At 40.3% G+C, this 19667-nt stretch overlaps 5 protein-coding genes across 7 annotated transcripts; 2 read left to right on the top strand and 3 right to left on the bottom strand.

Moving 5' to 3' along the window:
* The first annotated feature begins 87 nt into the window (after nucleotides 1–87).
* Nucleotides 88–1220, top strand: LOC139761268 (uncharacterized). Its single transcript, XM_071685301.1, has 3 exons — nucleotides 88–123; nucleotides 434–508; nucleotides 614–1220. The coding sequence occupies exons 1-3, from the start codon at nucleotides 112–114 to the stop codon at nucleotides 1040–1042; spliced, it is 516 nt and encodes a 171-aa protein (XP_071541402.1). The 5' UTR covers nucleotides 88–111; the 3' UTR covers nucleotides 1043–1220.
* Nucleotides 1221–1935: 715 nt separating this feature from the next.
* Nucleotides 1936–7081, bottom strand: LOC139761270 (pro-resilin-like). 3 transcript variants are annotated; one of them, XM_071685305.1, is made up of 3 exons: nucleotides 2920–2998; nucleotides 2434–2499; nucleotides 1936–2276 (listed from the first exon to the last, which is right to left on the bottom strand). In XM_071685305.1, exons 1-3 carry the CDS (start codon nucleotides 2929–2931, stop codon nucleotides 1998–2000), a joined length of 357 nt encoding a protein of 118 aa, XP_071541406.1. In that variant the 5' UTR covers nucleotides 2932–2998; the 3' UTR covers nucleotides 1936–1997. The 3 variants fall into 3 exon arrangements, with proteins under 3 accessions (XP_071541406.1, XP_071541405.1, XP_071541404.1); XM_071685304.1 differs by lacking the exons at nucleotides 2434–2499; nucleotides 2920–2998 and adding exons at nucleotides 6485–6550; nucleotides 6972–7081 and having other exon boundaries at nucleotides 1938–2276; XM_071685303.1 differs by lacking the exons at nucleotides 1936–2276; nucleotides 2434–2499; nucleotides 2920–2998 and adding exons at nucleotides 5892–6327; nucleotides 6485–6550; nucleotides 6972–7081.
* Nucleotides 4083–5242, top strand: LOC139761269 (uncharacterized). Its single transcript, XM_071685302.1, has 3 exons — nucleotides 4083–4139; nucleotides 4451–4525; nucleotides 4631–5242. Exons 1-3 carry the CDS (start codon nucleotides 4128–4130, stop codon nucleotides 5057–5059), a joined length of 516 nt encoding a protein of 171 aa, XP_071541403.1. The 5' UTR covers nucleotides 4083–4127; the 3' UTR covers nucleotides 5060–5242.
* A 3243-nt stretch (nucleotides 7082–10324) lies between the features above and the next one.
* LOC139761271 (uncharacterized) lies at nucleotides 10325–12099 on the bottom strand. The gene is made up of 3 exons (XM_071685306.1): nucleotides 11980–12099; nucleotides 10993–11064; nucleotides 10325–10773 (listed from the first exon to the last, which is right to left on the bottom strand). The coding sequence occupies exons 1-3, from the start codon at nucleotides 11989–11991 to the stop codon at nucleotides 10492–10494; spliced, it is 366 nt and encodes a 121-aa protein (XP_071541407.1). The 5' UTR covers nucleotides 11992–12099; the 3' UTR covers nucleotides 10325–10491.
* Nucleotides 12100–15540: 3441 nt separating this feature from the next.
* LOC139761272 (uncharacterized) lies at nucleotides 15541–17035 on the bottom strand. The gene is made up of 3 exons (XM_071685308.1): nucleotides 16920–17035; nucleotides 16428–16502; nucleotides 15541–16104 (listed from the first exon to the last, which is right to left on the bottom strand). The coding sequence occupies exons 1-3, from the start codon at nucleotides 16929–16931 to the stop codon at nucleotides 15775–15777; spliced, it is 417 nt and encodes a 138-aa protein (XP_071541409.1). The 5' UTR covers nucleotides 16932–17035; the 3' UTR covers nucleotides 15541–15774.
* Nucleotides 17036–19667: the final 2632 nt, after the last annotated feature.

Here is a 19667-nt window from a genome sequence, read left to right on the forward strand (position 1 = left end):
TCGGTCACGAAGGAATTCCCAGCAAAAACTTGGCCGTGACGTCATGAATGTTGTATATATAGGGAAAGACCTGGCTGAATTCTGCAGTCCTTCACTGGTATCAACACAGTCATGATCTCAAAGGTAGAGAGTCTGACAAATATTGATACTTGTTTGTGCTTATAGAAAGGGCAGCAAGGTGTTAGGTCTACCTTAGGGGTTAAGGCTTCTCAACTCTTATGCTAAACGAAGGAGTTAGGCTTGGGTACCTCAGCCTAGAACAGGGCTTCTCTACCCTTACGATATTCTTAGGGGCGGGGGCTTAGGCCTCTAGTTATGGAAGATCAATTCCCACAAGAGGTTCAAGTTAGTACTTAACCCATCCCATATAATTAGTAAAGAAGTTAAGGATAATAGAGACATTGTGTGTTAAATATTTTCTCTCTTCCTGTAGGTTCTAGTGGTAGTGTGTGTGGCGTCAGTGGTCGCTGGAGGCAGGCGCCCTACCTACTCCTACGGCGTCCCCTTCGTGAGTATTGATCAGTATCATTTTAAACAACTTTAAGCATATTCCTATTTGTCACAAATAATTTGGTATGATAACCTTTTCTACGAACCTTATTGTCTTCTATAGGATTCCTCAGAGGAGTCTTTTGAGTCTTTTGAGTCTAGCGAGGCTCAGTACAACTTCAACTGGGCTGTGCAACACGCCCCCTCTGGCAACGACTTCGGCCACCAGGAGGCCCGTGATGGTGACGACACCCAGGGGTCGTACTACGTGCAGCTTCCCGACGGTCGTCTGCAGACCGTCACTTACAATGTGGATGGTGACTCAGGCTATCTGGCCCAGGTTGACTACAAGGGAGAGGCTCGCTACCCCGACTCCTTCGAATCCTTCGAGTCCTTCGAGTTCGGCGCACCCAGGGCTCGGTTCTTTGGCTCTTCCGAGTCCTTCGAGTCCTTCGAGTTCGGAGCACCCAGGGCTCGGTTCTTTGGCTCTCCCGAGTCCTTCGAGTCCCGAGAGTTCGGACTGTACCGGCCACTCAGGCCAGTGTACGGTTAAGTCTCGTCTTCTTAACTACTGATCTGCAACTCAAGATTGATCATCCGGATAAACTGTTGTTATAGATAAATAATCATACACACGCACACATAAAGAAACTCATTTTTTTTCTTTATCTATTTATGTATTTATTCAATTATGTAAAGAATCACGAAGTTTACCTACATGAATTATTAAAACATCCATTGCATTAAATTGCATTTTGATTATTCCCTATATACTCTTACTTTTGAATTTAACTATGCTTTATTTCATAAAGTTAAATTTCATGAAACTACTTAGTCTTCAGCCTGGAGTACACATACTCAGGAGAGCGCTTCAACAACCAAACTGCTACACATAGGTTATGGACCCCAGGAAAGTCCTCACGTGGGTCTTTTAAGCATGACGGAATACATGATCTTTAGCACTTCTGATCTCGACTTGAGATATTCATGGAAGCTCTCTGAGTTTTGCTAAGCAACTGATATCAAGGTGTCTTGAAAGGTCTTACAATGTTCCCGAAAGAGGGGATCTTAAGATATTATTCGACTCTCCTCATCTTTCTCTTCTCTTTTAATTTTCCTGTCGATTTTCTATCCAAAGCAATACTATTTTTCTAAATGAGAAACTTTAAGAGTAGTACATGAATTGATTGCATAATTCAGTGGCATTTACTAACCTGAACATTTATAAGATCACGCAATACATGAACACCAAACACATACCAAATCCAAAAAGTATCTCTAACAATTACGCTATTTGGTTAAGAAGATTTGATATTTCATAAATATATACTTTATTACCATCATCTTTACAAAAATACAATAAATTAAGGGAAGGAACGTGTAGGATCCTCAGGAATCATGTCTCATGTCGTCCAGAGGAACAGGTGGGCAACTGATCAGGAGAAAGATTTGTCAAGGTTGGCCCAGAGTGTCTGACGAAGGAGTTGGTTCTGAGTGGGTGGGTCTTGCTAAGCTTCGAAGGACTCATCAGACTCATCGGACTCATCGGACTCATCGAACTCATCTGACTCGTCTGACTCGCTGTAGGTGACCAAGGGCTGATAGCCATCGTCGCCGTAAACAGTATAAACGACCTTCTGCAGACGACCATTGGGAAGCTCTACGTAGTACGACCCCTGGGTGTCGTCGCCGTCGCGGGTCTCCTGGTGGCCGAACTCGTTGCTGGAGGGGTCGTCGTCGATGGCCCAGTTGAAGCTATATTTAACCTCTGTAGACTCAAGAGATTCCTGCAATGTTAACATCAGGAGAATGTTATTGTACCCACCATCTGAATCAAGCCATGCTATATTCACTCCACAATGAAATGATCGATACATAAATGGTACATTATGACTATGATTAGGTGGCCACATGTGTCATGATGAAAGTGGATCATACACATACCTCCGACGAATCGTAGGTAGGTAGAAGGTCGGCAGCGACAACAGCCAACAAACACACGAACAACAGCTGTGAAGAGAAGCACAAGGATGGATTAGTGGACCAGCAACAGTGAAGAAAACGATGCATTTTGCCATGATTGTGTATAGGTTGCCTAACTTACTAAAGTTTACCTTCCTAGTAATGATATGAATATTGGGGATTAAAGTTAGACAATGACATAGAATTATAGAAAAATTCATGCCTTCATTAGTCAAAAGATAACTTTATCTTCTATTGCCCTCACATCAGAACGATATGCTACATACATAACTTGTCATCAGTTCACACTGCACTTGAAGCCAGAAAATGCCAAGCATCAAATATGTTGTATACTGATATCTAGCTTTTATATATCCTTTCATTTCTATAATCAAAAATATAAGTAATGACTTAATCTGTCTGTTAAAGTCGATATTAACACATAAATCAATGGTGTTGTTCACGTACTTTAGCATACATGTTGAGTGAAGTAGGATCCTTGAGTAGTGTAGGGATCACCTGCTGGTCCTAGGGGACTCCTTGGCTTAGCTCCTGATGGTGGTGCTGGTGAATAGTTTAGTAAGGCCTCCTGCTTCTAGGTTTATATAGCTGGACTCGGCCACTCCTACCGACTCGAGGTCATCTAGGCCATGTTTTTATAGACACCATAGACGAAAGGAGACTGGCCAACACAAACCATTTCCAAGGTCAGACACTTGGCTTTCTTGGCAACAAGACTTTCATGCGACTCTATGTAATACCTTGTATCACAAGACGTCTGAAATATGTTATCTTAATGATATATGCTTCCATAAGTGCATTGTATATTCAGTGAGTATAATATATCTTTACTATCAACTTTGTGTTATAGATATCGTAATATATTTCTACATTCAAACATAGTGACAAACTTTTTCTTGTTGACCAGTAACATGCGTTTGAATTTTAGACATGGCAGTGATGAAGAATGGTTGCCACATATCATCCATGGACATAAGCATGAGAACAGACGCATATACACACAAGTGTAGAGTTCCCTTCCAGTCTTGAACAAAAAGACAATTCCAGACACGTTCCTGGGGCTCACTGCTGGGGCCACTAATGTTTCTGATTAACCAAAATGATTTACCAGACGGAACAGAACCATACCTGGATAGGTTTGCCGATATTGCCAAAATTAAGGAAGAATTTGAAAGTAACGAGGACTGCGAAGTACAGGATATAGATCTAGATCGGTCGATTAAATGGTCTGTGGCATTCAACCATGGGAATTGCAAAGTCATGAAGGTGGGAGGCAGTTTTAGTAGACCAGATAATGAGTTCAGTAATGATGGGAAAAAACCTAATTGATTCATAATAAGGAAGTGATCCATTTTAAGTAATACCATTACGACTTTATTACCAGAAGACTTTCCAAAGAGGATCGGAAATCTTCGTGTGACTTTACCTTCTTTATTAAGGTAAATCACAGGTAGATTTCCTAAACTGTGAGAGTGTAATGTATATACACATTTGAAGAAATCTTTTATTAAGTTACATACGATCCACGTGCTGTAACAGTCTGATCAGTCACGAAGGAATTCCCAGCAAAAACTTGGCCGTGAGGTCATGAATGTTGTATATATAGGGAAAGACCTGGCTGGATTCTGCAGTCCTTCACTGGTATCAAGACAGTCATGATCTCAAAGGTAGAGAATCTGACAAATATTGATACTTGTTTGTGCTTATAGAAAGGGCAGCAAGGTGTTACGGTATAGCTTAGGTGTTAAGGATTCTCAACCCTTATGCTAAACCAAGGAATTAGTCTTGATTACCTCAGCAGAGAACAGGGCTTCTCTACCCTTACGCTAGTCTTAGGAGCGGAGGATTGAGCCCCTAATTATACAAGATCAATTCCCATAAGATGTTCAAGTTAGTACTTAACCCATCCCATATAATTAGCAAAGAAGTTAAGGATAATAGAGACATTGTGTGGTAAATATTTTCTCTCTTCCTGTAGGTTCTAGTGGTAGTGTGTGTGGCGTCAGTGGTCGCTGGAGGCAGGCGCCCTACCTACTCCTACGGCGTCCCCTTCGTGAGTATTGATCAGTATCATTTTAAACAACTTTAAGCATATTCCTATTTGTCACAAATAATTTGGTATGATAACCTTTTCTACGAACCTTATTGTCTTCTATAGGATTCCTCAGAGGAGTCTTTTGAGTCTTTTGAGTCTAGCGAGGCTCAGTACAACTTCAACTGGGCTGTGCAACACGGCCCCTCTGGCAACGACTTCGGCCACCAGGAGGCCCGTGATGGTGACGACACCCAGGGGTCGTACTACGTGCAGCTTCCCGACGGTCGTCTGCAGACCGTCACTTACAATGTGGATGGTGACTCAGGCTACCTGGCCCAGGTTGACTACAAGGGAGAGGCTCGCTACCCCGACTCCTTCGAATCCTTCGAGTCCTTCGAGTTCGGCGCACCCAGGGGTCGATCCTTTGGCTCTTCCGAGTCCTTCGAGTCCTTCGAGTTCAGTGCACCCCGGGCTCGGTTCTTTGGCTCTCCCGAGTCCTTCGAATCCCGAGAGTTCGGACTGTACCGGCCACCCAGGCCAGTGTATGGTTAAGTCTCGTCTTCTTAGCTACTGATCTGCAACTCAAGATTGATCATCCGGATAAACTATTGTTATAGATAATCATACACACGCACGCATAAAGAAACTCATTTCTTTATCTATATATATATTTATTCAATTATGTAAAGAACACGAAGTTTACCTACATGAATTATTAAAAGAACCATTGCATTAAAATGAATTTTGATTATTTCCTTATATACACTGACCTTGGAATTTAACTATGCACTGTGTCATAAAATCAAATTTCATTGAACTACTTAGTCAGATTTTACCTTGTTTCCCGCATCGAACATTATTGTCTTCATCCTGGAGTACACATACCCAAGAGAGCATTTTAACAACCAAACTGCTACCTAAAGACGAAAGGTTATGGACCCCAGGAAGGTCCTCACATGCGTCTTATAAGCATGACGGAATACATGATCTTTAGCACTTCTGATCTCGACTTGAGATATTCACGGAAGTTCTCTGAGTTTTGCTAAGCAACTGATATCAAGGTGTCTTGAAATGTCTAATGATGGGCCCGAAAGAGGATATCTTAAGATATTCGTCTCTCCTCATCTATCTCTTCTCTTTCAATTTTCCTGCCGATGTTCTATCCAAATCAATACAATTTTTCTATATGACAAACATTAAGAGTAGCACATGAATTGATTGCATAATTCAATTGCATTTACTAAACTAACCAGCGGTAAGATCAAGCAATTATTGAACACAAAAAAACACATAAAATCCGAAAAGAATTTAGTAACATACTCGCTATTTGGATAAAAATATTTCATATTTGATAAATAGATATTTTATAATTATCATATTTACAAAGATACAATAAATTAAGGAGAGGAACGTGTATGATCATCAGGGATCATGTCTCATGTCGTCCAGAGGAACAGGTGGACAAATGACCAGGAGAAAGTCTTGTCAAGGTTGGCCCAGAGTGTCTGACGAAGGAGTTGGTCCTGAGTGGGTGGGTCTTGCTAAGCCTCAAAGGACTCATCAGACTCCTCGGACTCATCGAACTCATCGGACTCATCTGACTCGTCTGACTCGCTGTAGGTGACCAAGGGCTGATAGCCATCGTCGCCGTAAACAGTATAAACGACCTTCTGCAGACGACCATTGGGAAGCTCTACGTAGTACGACCCCTGGGTGTCGTCGCCGTCGCGGGTCTCCTGGTGGCCGAACTCGTTGCTGGAGGGGTCGTCGTCGATGGCCCAGTTGAAGCTGTATTTAACCTCTGTAGACTCAAGAGATTCCTGCAATGTTAACACCAGGAGAATGTTATTGTACCCACCATCTGAACCAAGCCATTCTATGTTCACTCCACAATGAAACGATCGATACATAAATGGTACATTAAGACTATGATTAGGTGACCACATGTGTCATGATGAAAGTGGATCATACACATACCTCCGACGAATCATAGGTAGGCAGAAGGTCGGCAGCGGCAGCAGCCAACAAACACACGAACAGCAGCTGTGAAGAGAAGCACAAGGATAAATTAGTGGACCAGCAACAGTGAAGAAAACGATGCATTTTGTCATAATTGTGTATAGGTTGCCTAACTTACTAAAATTTACCTTCCCAGTGATGATATGAATATTGGGGATTAAAGTTAGACAATGACATAGAATTATAGAAACATTCATGCCTTCATTAGTGAAAAAGAAAACTTTATCTTCTATTACCCTCACATTAGAACGATATGCTACATACATAACTTGTTATCAGTTCACACTGCACTTGAAGCCAGAAAATGCCAAGCATCAAATATGTTGTACACTGAAATCTAGCTTTTATATATCCGTTCATTTCTATGAGCAAGAATATAAGTAATGACTTAATCTGTCTGTTACAGTCGATATCAACACACAAATCAATAGTGTTGTTCACGTACTTTAGCATACATGTTGAGTGAAGTAGGATCCTTGAGTAGTGTAGGGATCAGCTGCTGTTCCTAGGGGACTCCTTGGCTTAGCTCCTGATGGTGGTGCTGGTGAACAGTGTAGTAAGGCCTCCTGCTTCTAGGTTTATATAGGAGGACTCGGCCACTCCTACCGACTCGAGGTCATCTAGGTCATGTTTTTATAGACACCATAGACGAAAGGAGACTGACCAACACAAACCATTTCCAAGGTCAGACACTTGGCTTTCTTGGCAACAAGACTTTCATGCGACTCTATGGAATACCTTGTTTCACAAGACTTCTGAAATATGTTATCTTAATGACATATGCTTCCATAAGTGCATTGTATATTCAGTGAGTATAATAACTTTACTATCAACACTGTATCATAGATACAGTAATATTTTTCTACACTCAAACATAATGAGAAACTTTTTCTTGTTGAGCAGCAACATGCGTTTGAGTTTTTGACATGACAGTGATGATAAATGTTCACCACATATCCAAGGACATAAGCATGAGAACAGACACATATACACACAAGTGTAGAGCTCCCTTCCAGTCTTGAACAAATAGACAATTCCAGACACATTCTTCGTGGCTCACTGCTGGGGCCACTAATGTTTCTGATTAACCAAAATGATTTAACAAACGGAAAAGAACTATACCTTGATATGTTTGCCGATATTGCCAAAATTAAGGAAGAATTTGAAAGTAACGAGGACTGCGAAGTACATGAAATAGATCTAGATCGGTCGATTAAATGGTCCGTGGCATTCAACCATGGAAATTGCAGTCATGAAGATGGGAGGCAGTTTTAGCGGTCCAGATGGTGAGTTCCATAATAAAGGAAAAAGACCTAATCGATTCATAATAAGGAAGTGAACCAATTTAAGTAATACCATGAATTTATTACCAAAAGATTTTTGAAAGAGTATCGTAAAGAAGGCAAACCATACATTAGGCTGTTATCTGTAAAGAGGGTCTTAGAATATGCGATTTTCGTTTACCTTTTGAGAAATGATTTTGTATACCATTCAGGACGTAGGAACCAGCATGGAAGACTGTTGTTTCTGAAGAAGAAATTGATGACTCTACTGCTTCAAACCATTTCGAGACACGAAACACAGTTCCATTAACTACTGACCACTGTGGGAGCGAAAACAAAACTGCTTCATTTCACAAGAGACCGAGGATGTCTGACCTCCTCCTCTAGAAGACTTAACAATATCTACGTGTGAGTTTACCGTCTTTATTAAGGTAAACTATAGGTAGGTTTACCAAAACTGTTAGTGTAAGTATTCATGATAGTCTAACTGACTTCTATGTAACTCCGAACTGCTCGAGATGCTGGTTCGGGAAAGTAAAGCCATCATGGCATTTAGTGCCCTGTTGTCTGATCCTTCTCCGTTTCATGGATAGATTTCATCCCGTCTTCACTAGGGTTATGTGGTACCTTACCGGGAGTGCTGACAACCCATTATTCAAATCCTTGATCCTCATGTATTGCCAACGCCACCAACTGTTCATTGTTATCGTCAGAGACCTGAACCTTACAGTTTTAGGCTTATAAGCACATCGTTGCCAACACAAGACGTCCGTCGACCGCCAAGTGGTGGGAGTGTATCCAGACCCGGGTTTCCTAACAATCGACACCAGGACGATGGTGAGATACAGTCAAGTCAACTTCTGCTTGAATAGAAAATCTTCTCTCGTTCATCTTCTTTTGAAGCATCAAACAGTTGCCCTCCGGCGATATACTTGACTGTGGAGTCTGACCTCAACAACCAGCTTAGACGTCCGATTGGCTTTATAAACGTACCCGTCTTATGTTCAGAACAAAACACCTTATTGATCTTAACTCCTGGGCATCCCTTGGCTGTTTCCAAGGTTTTCTACTGAAAGCAACCCATTCGTTCATCAAGTTCCTCCGTAATGCAAAATACAGAAAGCCAACCAATTGTTGTTCGTTCAAATCACCATTTCTGGTCGTACATTCTGTAGTTTTAAGATTACTTTATGAGTTCTCTTGATATTTAGGATAGAACAGAATGGTAGTGAACGAAATACATGTTTACAACTTAAGAACATTCTTCCTTAAAACCCATCCTCCTCCTTTCATTGATTGTTCAGATCTTCTGTCATATTATATTTTGTTTTGATCAGATACTGAATGACCAGGTTAAGTGGAGTGTGACTGTTTTGCTGTTTTTAGCTCTCTGTCTCTTGCAGGGCGTAGAGAGGAATCACGACAGGTTTGGGAATAAGATCACTATACACAGATACATATCAATGCCCATATTTTCTACAACATTAGTCACAGTAGAGTCATGAAAAGAGAAGATATTTTTCTCTGTACCTCTCCAAATATCTTACCTCCTTCTGAGACAAAGTTGTCTAGTGATGGTTTCACTAGTCCCTTTTCATATCTAACCGTAACTTCCACCCACAATGCCTGTTCAAAGGTGGTGTTTGTGCCTATTCCAACATCAACACACCTGTTGCACGCCTCAAGGATCTTGAATCTCCACATTTTGATGTTATGTGGCCTAAAGTCTATCTCTCTACTTCCACACTTTTCCTCTGTTTTGCCTATTGCTCTCCTAATTCTACAAATCCTATATCTTTCTTCGGGTATCTAAACTTCCGCCGTGAGAGTGTAGCATCCTCTCACCCTCAAGTCGATATCCTCAACCTCGGGAATTTCAACGTTCACCATAGGGGATGGTTGAATTCCTCCCATACGAATGGTGGAGAGATAGACGCTCTAACATTCTCCATTCTCAATAATTAATACCGAATTATCTCCCACACTACACTTATTCCTGACCCCCTGTGACCACTCTCCTAATATTCTGGATTTGTTTATCACATCAAGTCCCTTGTCTTTTCTTTTTTCCGTTTTACAATTCTCTCTGTATTTTCAAATAAGTCCGTGACTGATGCCTTCAACGAAAAAAGAATGCTTTTATACTGGATCACAAGATCACATTTCAAAAACACCATTAAGATCCCCACGCAGGATCTAGGCATAAAAGAAGATATGGTCTCTCGTAAGTTTCCAGATAGATTCGGTTCCCAGATAAGTTCAGACTTCACGTTGTGATATCTGGCCAAGGTTCTTTTGAGTGTTGCTAAGGTACAGATATCAAGGTTTCCTGGAAGTTCCTATGAATTTCCTATGGAAGGAGTCCTAAGACGTTATCCTTCACTCACTCCATAGACATTTCTCTTGAAGAAATCCTACCTTTATTCTATGTTCATATTTATCAAATACTAACATTAGACAGAGGACAAATTCAATAATTGTGTCGAAGAATATTTTCAGTATTTGGTGAAGAAAATTTGATATGTAAGATATTTACATTTTATTATTCGCTTCTTAACATAGGTACATTAATTTAAGATTAGGAACATGTATGATTCTCAACAGCCATTCCTTTCGTGAAGACTTGCCAAGGTTGGACCAGAACGTCTGACGAAGGAGTTGGTTCTGAGCGGGTGAGTCTTGCTAAAATTCGAAGGACTCATCAGACTCCTCCCCTGACTCATCGAACTCATCTGACTCATCTGACTCGCTGTAGGTGACTACGGGTTGATAGCCCGAGTCGCCGTAGACGGTATAGACGACCTTCTGCAGACGACCGTCAGGAAGCTCTACGTAGTACGTCCCCTGGGTGTTGTCGCCGTCGCGGGTCTCCTGGTGGCCGAACTCGTTGCTGGAGGGGTCGTCGTCAATGACCCAGGTGAAGCTATATTTAGCATCTGTGTACTCATAAGAGTCATGTAGCTCCTGCAATGTTGATGTCAGGTAAATGTTATTGCATCTTACATGTAACCCAACCTGGTATTCCTCGATCTCGGAAGGAAAGAAAAAAAAATAGATAGGCAATATATCAAAACCATTTCATATATCCAAGTTCGGCCCAGTGATAGAACCTCAACCCCCCGCCACCCACACCTCTTCCTCGTATATACCAAGCATTACATATGAAATATATGATATATATACCTGGGAGGATTCGTAGGTATATGTAGGTAGAAGGTCGGCAGCTGCGAAGGCCAACGTACAGACGAACAGCAGCTGCAAGTTGAGGATAAGGAAAGGTTAGTAAATCAACAGTGGAAAGAACAGTATAATGTAACATTAATGAAACACTGAGACTCCGTTGCTTTCGTATTCGTAAACCTCCTTTAGGGAATCATTAAATAATATTGACCCGAATCTGTTGAACATGAATCATATAAGTCGAGACTATATCTTTTTTTGCTTCGACACAGACACAAGTAAACCGAGAGAAAATATATTCTAATGTTAAACTCAAATGATTGAGTGATTTCTTCATTCAAACATGGTTTGAAAGATCAGAATATTTTGCTATGCTCTGGGGGGAAATCAGCAAAATGTGTGACGAAACCAATAATCGCACACAATACTCTTGCATGCTACTAGAGGGTGTCGAAATGAAATTGCACTGTGATGATAGGGTTCTGAGGATGTTTTAACCCGACTACTTCAGTGCTCAGGAAAATTTGTAAACATTCTTCTTCTCTAGTTCTCGCTAAGGAACCAGCACCTTGATCTAGAATTCACTAGTTGATCTGGTAGTTGAAAATTACAAATTTGTTTTTCATATTTGATTGACGACAATATATATATATATATATATATATATATATATATATATATATATATATATATATATATATATATATATATATATATATATATATATATATATATATATATATATATAATATATATATATATATATATATATATATATATATATATATATATATATATATATATATATATATACATATATACGGTCACACTAAGATTCTTGGCGTGGGATGAGAATTGCTAAGTATTTGATTTGATCTGTATGCTTCATGAACTCTTTATAGAACCTGTCATTTCTATAGTTCAGAATTGTCATTATTAATCACTTATTCTGTCTGATGTAATCTAGATTAACACGAAGATGCCACATACTTTGTGATACATGGTGACTGTCGCAAGATCTTAACAAGTGTTGAGTTCAGCTGCTGGTCCTTGGGAACTCCTTGGCTTAGCTCCTGATGGTGGTGATGGTGTACTGTGTAGTGAAGGTCCTGGTTCTAGGTTTATATACCAAGACCCAACCTCTCCCAAAAGCTAAAGGTCACCTTAGTCATGTTTTTACGGGACTCCTTCGAAGAAAGCTGATTGACCGGCGCCGTCCCTTTTCCAAGGTCATGTAAATGTGTATCTCAGCAACAGGAGATATATATATATATATATATATATATATATATATATATATATATATATATATATATATATATATATATATATATATATATATATATATATACGAATTCTTATCAAAGAACACTATAGCTCTATGTAAGGTGAGTATCATGAATGAACATAACATAATCTAATTACCATTCTCTTTCTACATACATTATATATGTGCACTAAAAGATTTTGATGGAGGTTTAAAGGAATACACCATGACAAAGGTTTCTCTTTTTTTTCTCTCTCTCTCTCGTTATTCAAGAGACAGAACCAAATTTAGAGATGTGTTCACCCTGAACTTTAATGAAATACAGCACATTTCAGTTGAATGAAAGTTAAAGATGTGAGAAACTGGATCTGCGAGTGAAAAAAAGTGTATCTTTTCCACTGAAACCAACGTGAGACGAAGGGTATTCGAGTACATTGGATTCGAATAGTCATTTCCCAATTAGGGGTGGTCATAGCCTAGCGGTAGCGCTCCCGCCTGTTGCACAGGGGTCCCGGGTTCGATCCTGGTTGTTGGAGGTATGTATGTTCTATGAAGGTGCGCGTTCATATGCACTTTGTATATATATATATATATATATATATTGTTGCCAAAGTAAAGCACAGACGTAATGTTGAGACCACACACACAGCCACACACACATACACATACACTGCCTCTAAAGAGATAATTGTCGATATATAAACTGTCTTAACCAGAGTTATAGAGAACAGTGCCACCTTCTACGAACGCACTCGTTAAGTGTGAATACAGAGTAGCTGCATAGCTGAGAGGAGAGAAGGATACTTAAGAATTAATTTCATTTAAGCTCCATGTTTACTTAGAGACTTGATCAAGAGGAGGTTCAATAAAACTGAGAAAGACTGAGGACTGCAGTAATGGTGATACAAATGATATTTTTCTCTTAGTATGAAACTCTGTAGCAAACTATTTCTAAGGACTGTGGTATTGGTGAAGCAAATGATACTTCCCTCTTAGATGAAACTCTGAAGCAAACTATGTCTAAGGACTGTAGCAATAGTGAAACAAATGATATGTTCCTCTAAGTATGAAACTCTGTAGCGAACTATGTCTATGACAATGTGAGCTGCCGTGACTGGAGTATGTACAAGAGTATGATGTACACTACAGGAAGCAACAGCATCCAGGATGTGAACAGATAAACACCACCTCTTCTCTGGGATATGGTTGTAATCTTAACGTAAAAACTGGTCCTTGTGGGAAGCGGCGCAGGAAAATCTTGGTGAGTAACGTTAGTGATGTTTCTAAGTCCTCGTCTTCATCCATGGACTTCTGTTGCTGTCTACTTCTTCTCTTGCTCTCCTTTTCTTTCTCTTTCATATAATCAGCCGTCCTTTTACTTTCTGACCCGTTTTTTTATGCGATTATATTGCTGTTAGATTTGTATCTCCCCTTGTTTTCTTATATCTTCTTTGTTTTGATGATTTTATCATCATCATAATCATCATCATCATCATCATTATTATTATCATCATCATCATCATCGTCAGTATCATCATCTTCTTCTACTTCATCTACTTCTTCTTCTTCTTCTTCTTTTTGTCTGTCTTTACTTACTACTGTTCTTTTTATTCTATCCATCTCCTTTTCATTATCTGCTTTCCTTTTTCTCTTCATTTAATAATCCCTTTTCTTTCACTACTTGTATTCCTTCTAATTCTACTTTAATTTACCTTCCGTGAAGGCGTTCATATTTCTCCTTTATTCACTTGTTCATATTTCTCCTTTATTCACTTTCTACTCTTTCTTTTCTAACTTTTATCTATCTATTTTCTTCTTATTTCCCATATCCTTTCGTTCTTCTACCTAAATCTGTTCTGTTAATTCTATTTTCGTCAGTAAAACAATACAATTATACAAAGCTTGAGTGCCTATTTTCCATGATTTGTCATATTATACTTTATCTTTGTGTTATTTAAGTTCTAAGGTTTCTATATATATTCTCGTCGAACGATTTTAGATTGACTAAGTCTCTTTCCCTCCTTCGATCTCCTTACATATCTTTTGTCCAATGGGATCCAGTCGGATACATGGGAAGATGTAATTTCATCCTGTTGTCTTTATAGAAAATTGGCTGAAATCGGATCTACTTCGAGTCTACATTTATTTTGACTTCAGAAAATTGACTGACATCAGGTATATTTTAAGTCTAGATATATTTGAACTTCAGAAAATTGGCACCTTACAGATATATTTCAATCTTACATGCATTTGAACTTTTGAAAAAGATACAGCTGAAACTCATAGTCTCTCTCTCTCTCTCTCTCTCTCTCTCTCTCTCTCTCTCTCTCTCTCTCTCTCTCTCTCTCTCTCTCTCTCTCTCTCTCTCTCTCTCTCTCTCTCTCTCTCTCTCTCTCTCTCTCTCTCTCTCTCTCTCTCTCTCATGTGTTAGAAAACATATATTCATCAGTCCTTGTGTGCAGCTCTACGCTGACATTTATACCGGAAATATATAAATAATACATTATCACCTGTCCAGGACAACATATGTTATAATGAAATAGGCCAAATCGTTTATCCATTACTTTGCAAAGACTAATTTTCATTCAAGTTACCCAGTTCTTCGATCTATAAGTCTGAAGGGTTTTACAGCCTACTTAGAAATGTCTGTGCATGATTGACTGCCAAGGTATAGCTTTCTAAGTCACATAGAAATATAGACAGTGGTTTATCAATCACAAATATCAGTCGTCCTTTGAAGCAAATGACATTATGAGAGTAAAACAATACAAATCCTGAGTACGGCGGTACGACCCTCGAGCACGACGTTACGATCCTTGAACACGACGTTACGATCCTTGAACACGACGGTACGACCCTTGAGCACGACGTTAAGGTCCTTGAACACGACCGTACGACCCTTGAACACGATGGTACGACCTTGAGAACGACGGTACGATCCTCGACACGACGATACGACCCTTGAACACGACGGTACGTCCCTTGTGCACGATGGTACGACACTTGAGAACGAAGGTAAGACTCTCTAGCACGACGGAACTACCATTAAATACGCCCTTCAAGAACGAAGATATGACCCTTTATCACGAAGGTACAACCCTTGTGTACAATGGAATGAGAATCACATTCTTATGGATTTTGTTTAATGAATATTAAGGTCCTAAGACCTCGAGTATTGAGTCCTGCTGGAGACGACCATTCTATCTACGAGAAGTGCTTCTGTAAAGTGATGTGAGTTCAGGTAATGAAATTAGTGGTGTTACGAACGCAATAAAAATACATACTAGAATATGTTATGCAGTTGTAAGGTTTGTAAAGATGGAAGTTGAAATCGGAAATAGTTTAATGGGGGACTGAGGGCAATATGAATATAATAAATAAGTGAAATGAATGAATCATATGATTAAATGTTTCGTAGTTTTGTCCTTGTAGAAACTAAGCTACGAGGAAATCATCTCCCTGGCGCGTGTTCCACGCCAGTGACGGAGATCGGTCGGTGATTAATGAAGATTAATCAATCAGAAGTGATTGGCGTTGGGCGGGATGAACTCCAAGGATTCATCTGATTCATCCGACTCATCAGATTCACTTGACTCGTCCGATTCTTCAGACTCGCCTGAATCAGGGTAGAAAGCCTCGCCCACGTAAGTGATTTCAGGTTTGTAGCCATCGTCACCGAAGATGCTGAAGACGACCTGTTGCAGACGACCGTCGGGAAGCAGCACGTAGTACGACCCCTGGGTGTCGTCACCATCACGGGCCTCCTGGTGGCCGAAGTCGTTACTCGATGAGTCGTCCTCGACGGCCCATTTGAAGTCGTACTTGGCCTCTTTAGACTCAGATGATTCCTAGAATTAGATTGAGGGCGTCATTGAGTTTTTACTAAGTCTCTTTGGAATGTAGACACATGTGTATCACTGATATCATTCAACATTTCAGTCTAACTACCTAAGCATGCAATTACGTCCCATGACCAACAGGGAACAACCCCTTGACCCCAACGAACAGTATGAGCCTTCAGTATGATGGCTTAACCTTTGACCTAACCCCTCAAGGGACGGTTCAAAGACTTTGCCACAATACCAAAGCGTTCGTACCACTGTACCGTAGTGCTAATGGGTTGTACCGTAGTGATCATGGGATTAATAGATTAACATGTGCGAATAATCACCTCAGATGATCCAGATGTGTACAGCGGGCGGATGTCAGCCATAGCCACAGTCAACAGACACAGCAACAGGAAGACCTGTAGTGGTGATAACACTTTGTAAAAGTCCTGCTGGTTTGGACATATGCCATTAGCGTTACAGTAATAGCAGAGGGATGAACTTACCTTGGTGTTAGATCGTTAGCTTAATGCTGATTGGAAGAGCAGCTAACTATCTTGGCTTAACTACACCCTGTTAAGACTCATATGTATGGTTACTGCTTGTTTTAGGATTACATAGTTATCTCAACATTGAATGAACGGGTAATATGTACTTGGATGGGTAATTGGTTGCTAAAAGATAATATTGTCAACAATAACTGGAGGTTTGATTGCTCATTCTAGCCTAATACAGACACTTAATACCTTGGTTTAACTTTGAATTATAAACTTAGCATTGACTGAATGGGTAAAATGACATCACTTGACACAAGATAACACTGAAATTCAAAATACCTTGTTGATCATGTTGTTCGTCCCAGTGTGTTGTGTGTGGCAGTAGAGCAAGGATTGAACTGGTTGACCGGTCTCGCCTTTCTTTTATATACCTCACATCGAACGCAGCTGCCAACAATGGGGTTGTCTGGGTCAGGTTTTTTTGGTGTTGATTTTTTTCTGTTTAAGCAACTACTGTCCACACTGCTCTTGTTCCCCCTCCACCCTATCCCATAGCTCTATACTTTCGTTTTCAGGATGATGCTGAGAGAGAGAGAGAGAGAGAGAGAGAGAGAGAGAGAGAGAGAGAGAGAGAGAGAGAGAGAGAGAGAGAGAGAGAGAGAGAGAGAGAGAGAGAGAGAGAGAGAGAGAGGAACATATCTAGTTCGTTATGTAAAGGTCCAGAGGATGATGTCTGTTGCGAGGGTGGTGAGAGAGGCATGTAAATTGGCGAGGCTTTTGCGCATTTTCAAGGTATAATGCTGTTAAAACCTTGGTCGTGATTGTGGAGAAAGGACTTCACCTTGTGTGAACCTAGGCTAAGAGAGAGAGAGAGAGAGAGAGAGAGAGAGAGAGAGAGAGAGAGAGAGAGAGAGAGAGAGAGAGAGAGAGAGAGAGGAATAAAATCGAGTGGAAGAAAACCACAGATGGTTCTGTATCACTCACAGCGAAGGAGAAAAACTGATGAAAACATCCAATATATATATATATATATATATATATATATATATATATATATATATATATATATATATATATATATATATATATATATATATATATAAATCATAGGCCTGAACTTGAGACCTAATGACACCGCCATCTCTCGATCACACGACACACCAAAAAAAAAGAGAGAGAAAATTTCTGGGAATAGCGATCACTTACTCCAAATATAGAGATGCAACAGGATAATGGTTCATACCACTCACACAAATTGGTAGTTACCCATGTTAGTTCAGGGTAGGCGACCAAGGCTGTATTTCAATACAACACCCTCGTCTGCAGTGGCTGGCTTGATGGCGCTGGTTCGTTCTCTCTCTCTTCTCTCTCTCTCTCTCTCTCTCTCTCTCTCTCTCTCTCTCTCTCTCTCTCTCTCTCTCTCTCTCTCTCTCTCTCTCTCTCTCTCTCTCTCTCTCTCTCCCCGCCATTATAGTACCCTCACCTCGCTCAACTAGGGAATGGTTGACGCCCTAGGTGTGTGTGTGTGTGTGTGTATGCTGGCTACACCTGACCACTCTAACCTGGTTTACTTTCATTCAACCTCACGAGGCTCTGCCAAGACAACTCAGGTGGTGTTTCGTAGCAATGAAAGGAACACGTGTGGCTGAGCAGTGTGCGTGTGTGTGTGTGTGTGTGTGTGTGTGTGTGTCTGTGTGCATACAGACATAAGAGCAAAGACATGGTACATATATACGAGGCTAAGAGACAGGGGGCAATTGGTACATATATATATATACAGGGTTTAAAGACAGGGGAGGTAACGTTAGAAACAGAATGTATTCCCATGGAAAAGAAATAGTAATCAAATAATGGTGCTTGCATGCACGGCTTTTAAGCCAAATCCAGTGACAGGCCACTGTAGGGAAGTGGGAGTGTAGGGAAGTGGGAGTGTAAGGTAGTGGGAGTGTAAGGTAGTGGGAGTGTAGGGAAGTGGGAGTGTAGGGAAGTGGGAGTGTAAGGTAGTGGGAGTGTAGGGAAGTGGGGGTGTAGGGAAGTGGGAGTGTAAGGTAGTGGGAGTGTAGGGAAGTGGGAGTGTAGGGAAGTGGGAGTGTAAGGTAGTGGGAGTGTAGGGAAGTGGGAGTGTAGGGAAGTGGGAGTGTAAGGTAGTGGGAGTGTAGGGAAGTAGGAGTGTAGGGAAGTGGGAGGCGTTTGCTTGGGAGACAGTCTTCTGGGATGCAGCAGCCCAGACACTGGACATATAGTGTAGCTTATTGCCATTCGATGTGATGAGGTTCCTAATGTATTAATGATAATAGATTCATGTCTAATGTATTAATGATAATAGATTCGGATCTAATGTATCACTGATAATAGATTCATTTTCAATGTATTACTGATCATAGATTCGTATCTTATGTATTACTGATAATAGATGTATTAATGATCATAGATTCGTATCTAATGTATTATTGATAATAGATGTATTATTGATCATAGCTTCGTATCTATCGAGAGTAGATGAGAGGCTCTCTCTATGTGTGTGTGTGTGTGTGGTAAAAACGATTATCCAGCAAAAATAAAAAAGAAAATCAGATGTATGAAGCAAGTTTCCCTCCCCTTCTCTCTCTCTCTCTCTCTCTCTCTCTCTCTCTCTCTCTCTCTCTCTCTCTCTCTCTCTCTCTCTCTCTCTCTCTCTCTCTCTCTCTCTCTCTCTCTCTCTCTCTCTCTCTCTCTCTGTGCCGCAGGAAAATCACATTATAAATGGTTCTCCCCATAAAAAAACAGGGATTTGAAAACGATTGTACGATCAGCGCTGATTGCGCAGATGAATCACCTACAACTCATATTTTTTTTTTTTACAACGAGTGAGTTCCTATGGAAATGAAATTCTAAGTAGGAAAAAAAAGGCTTATTTACAGCTGGTCTTAACTATGGGGGATCGAACCCATTGCTCGCTGAACTGTTAAAGACAACTGAACTGGTCACCTGACACCACAAGACCTCTTTTTTCTATTATTTTTTTTTTCCCCCCGGTGGAAAGGATATGGGTAATGACTGGAAGATCCGGAGTTGAATTGAAATAAAGACAAGGAAATATGCTACACA

The sequence above is a fragment of the Panulirus ornatus genome, chromosome 39 (genome assembly GCF_036320965.1).
Source record: "Panulirus ornatus isolate Po-2019 chromosome 39, ASM3632096v1, whole genome shotgun sequence".
Classification (NCBI taxonomy): Eukaryota; Metazoa; Arthropoda; class Malacostraca; order Decapoda; family Palinuridae; genus Panulirus; species Panulirus ornatus.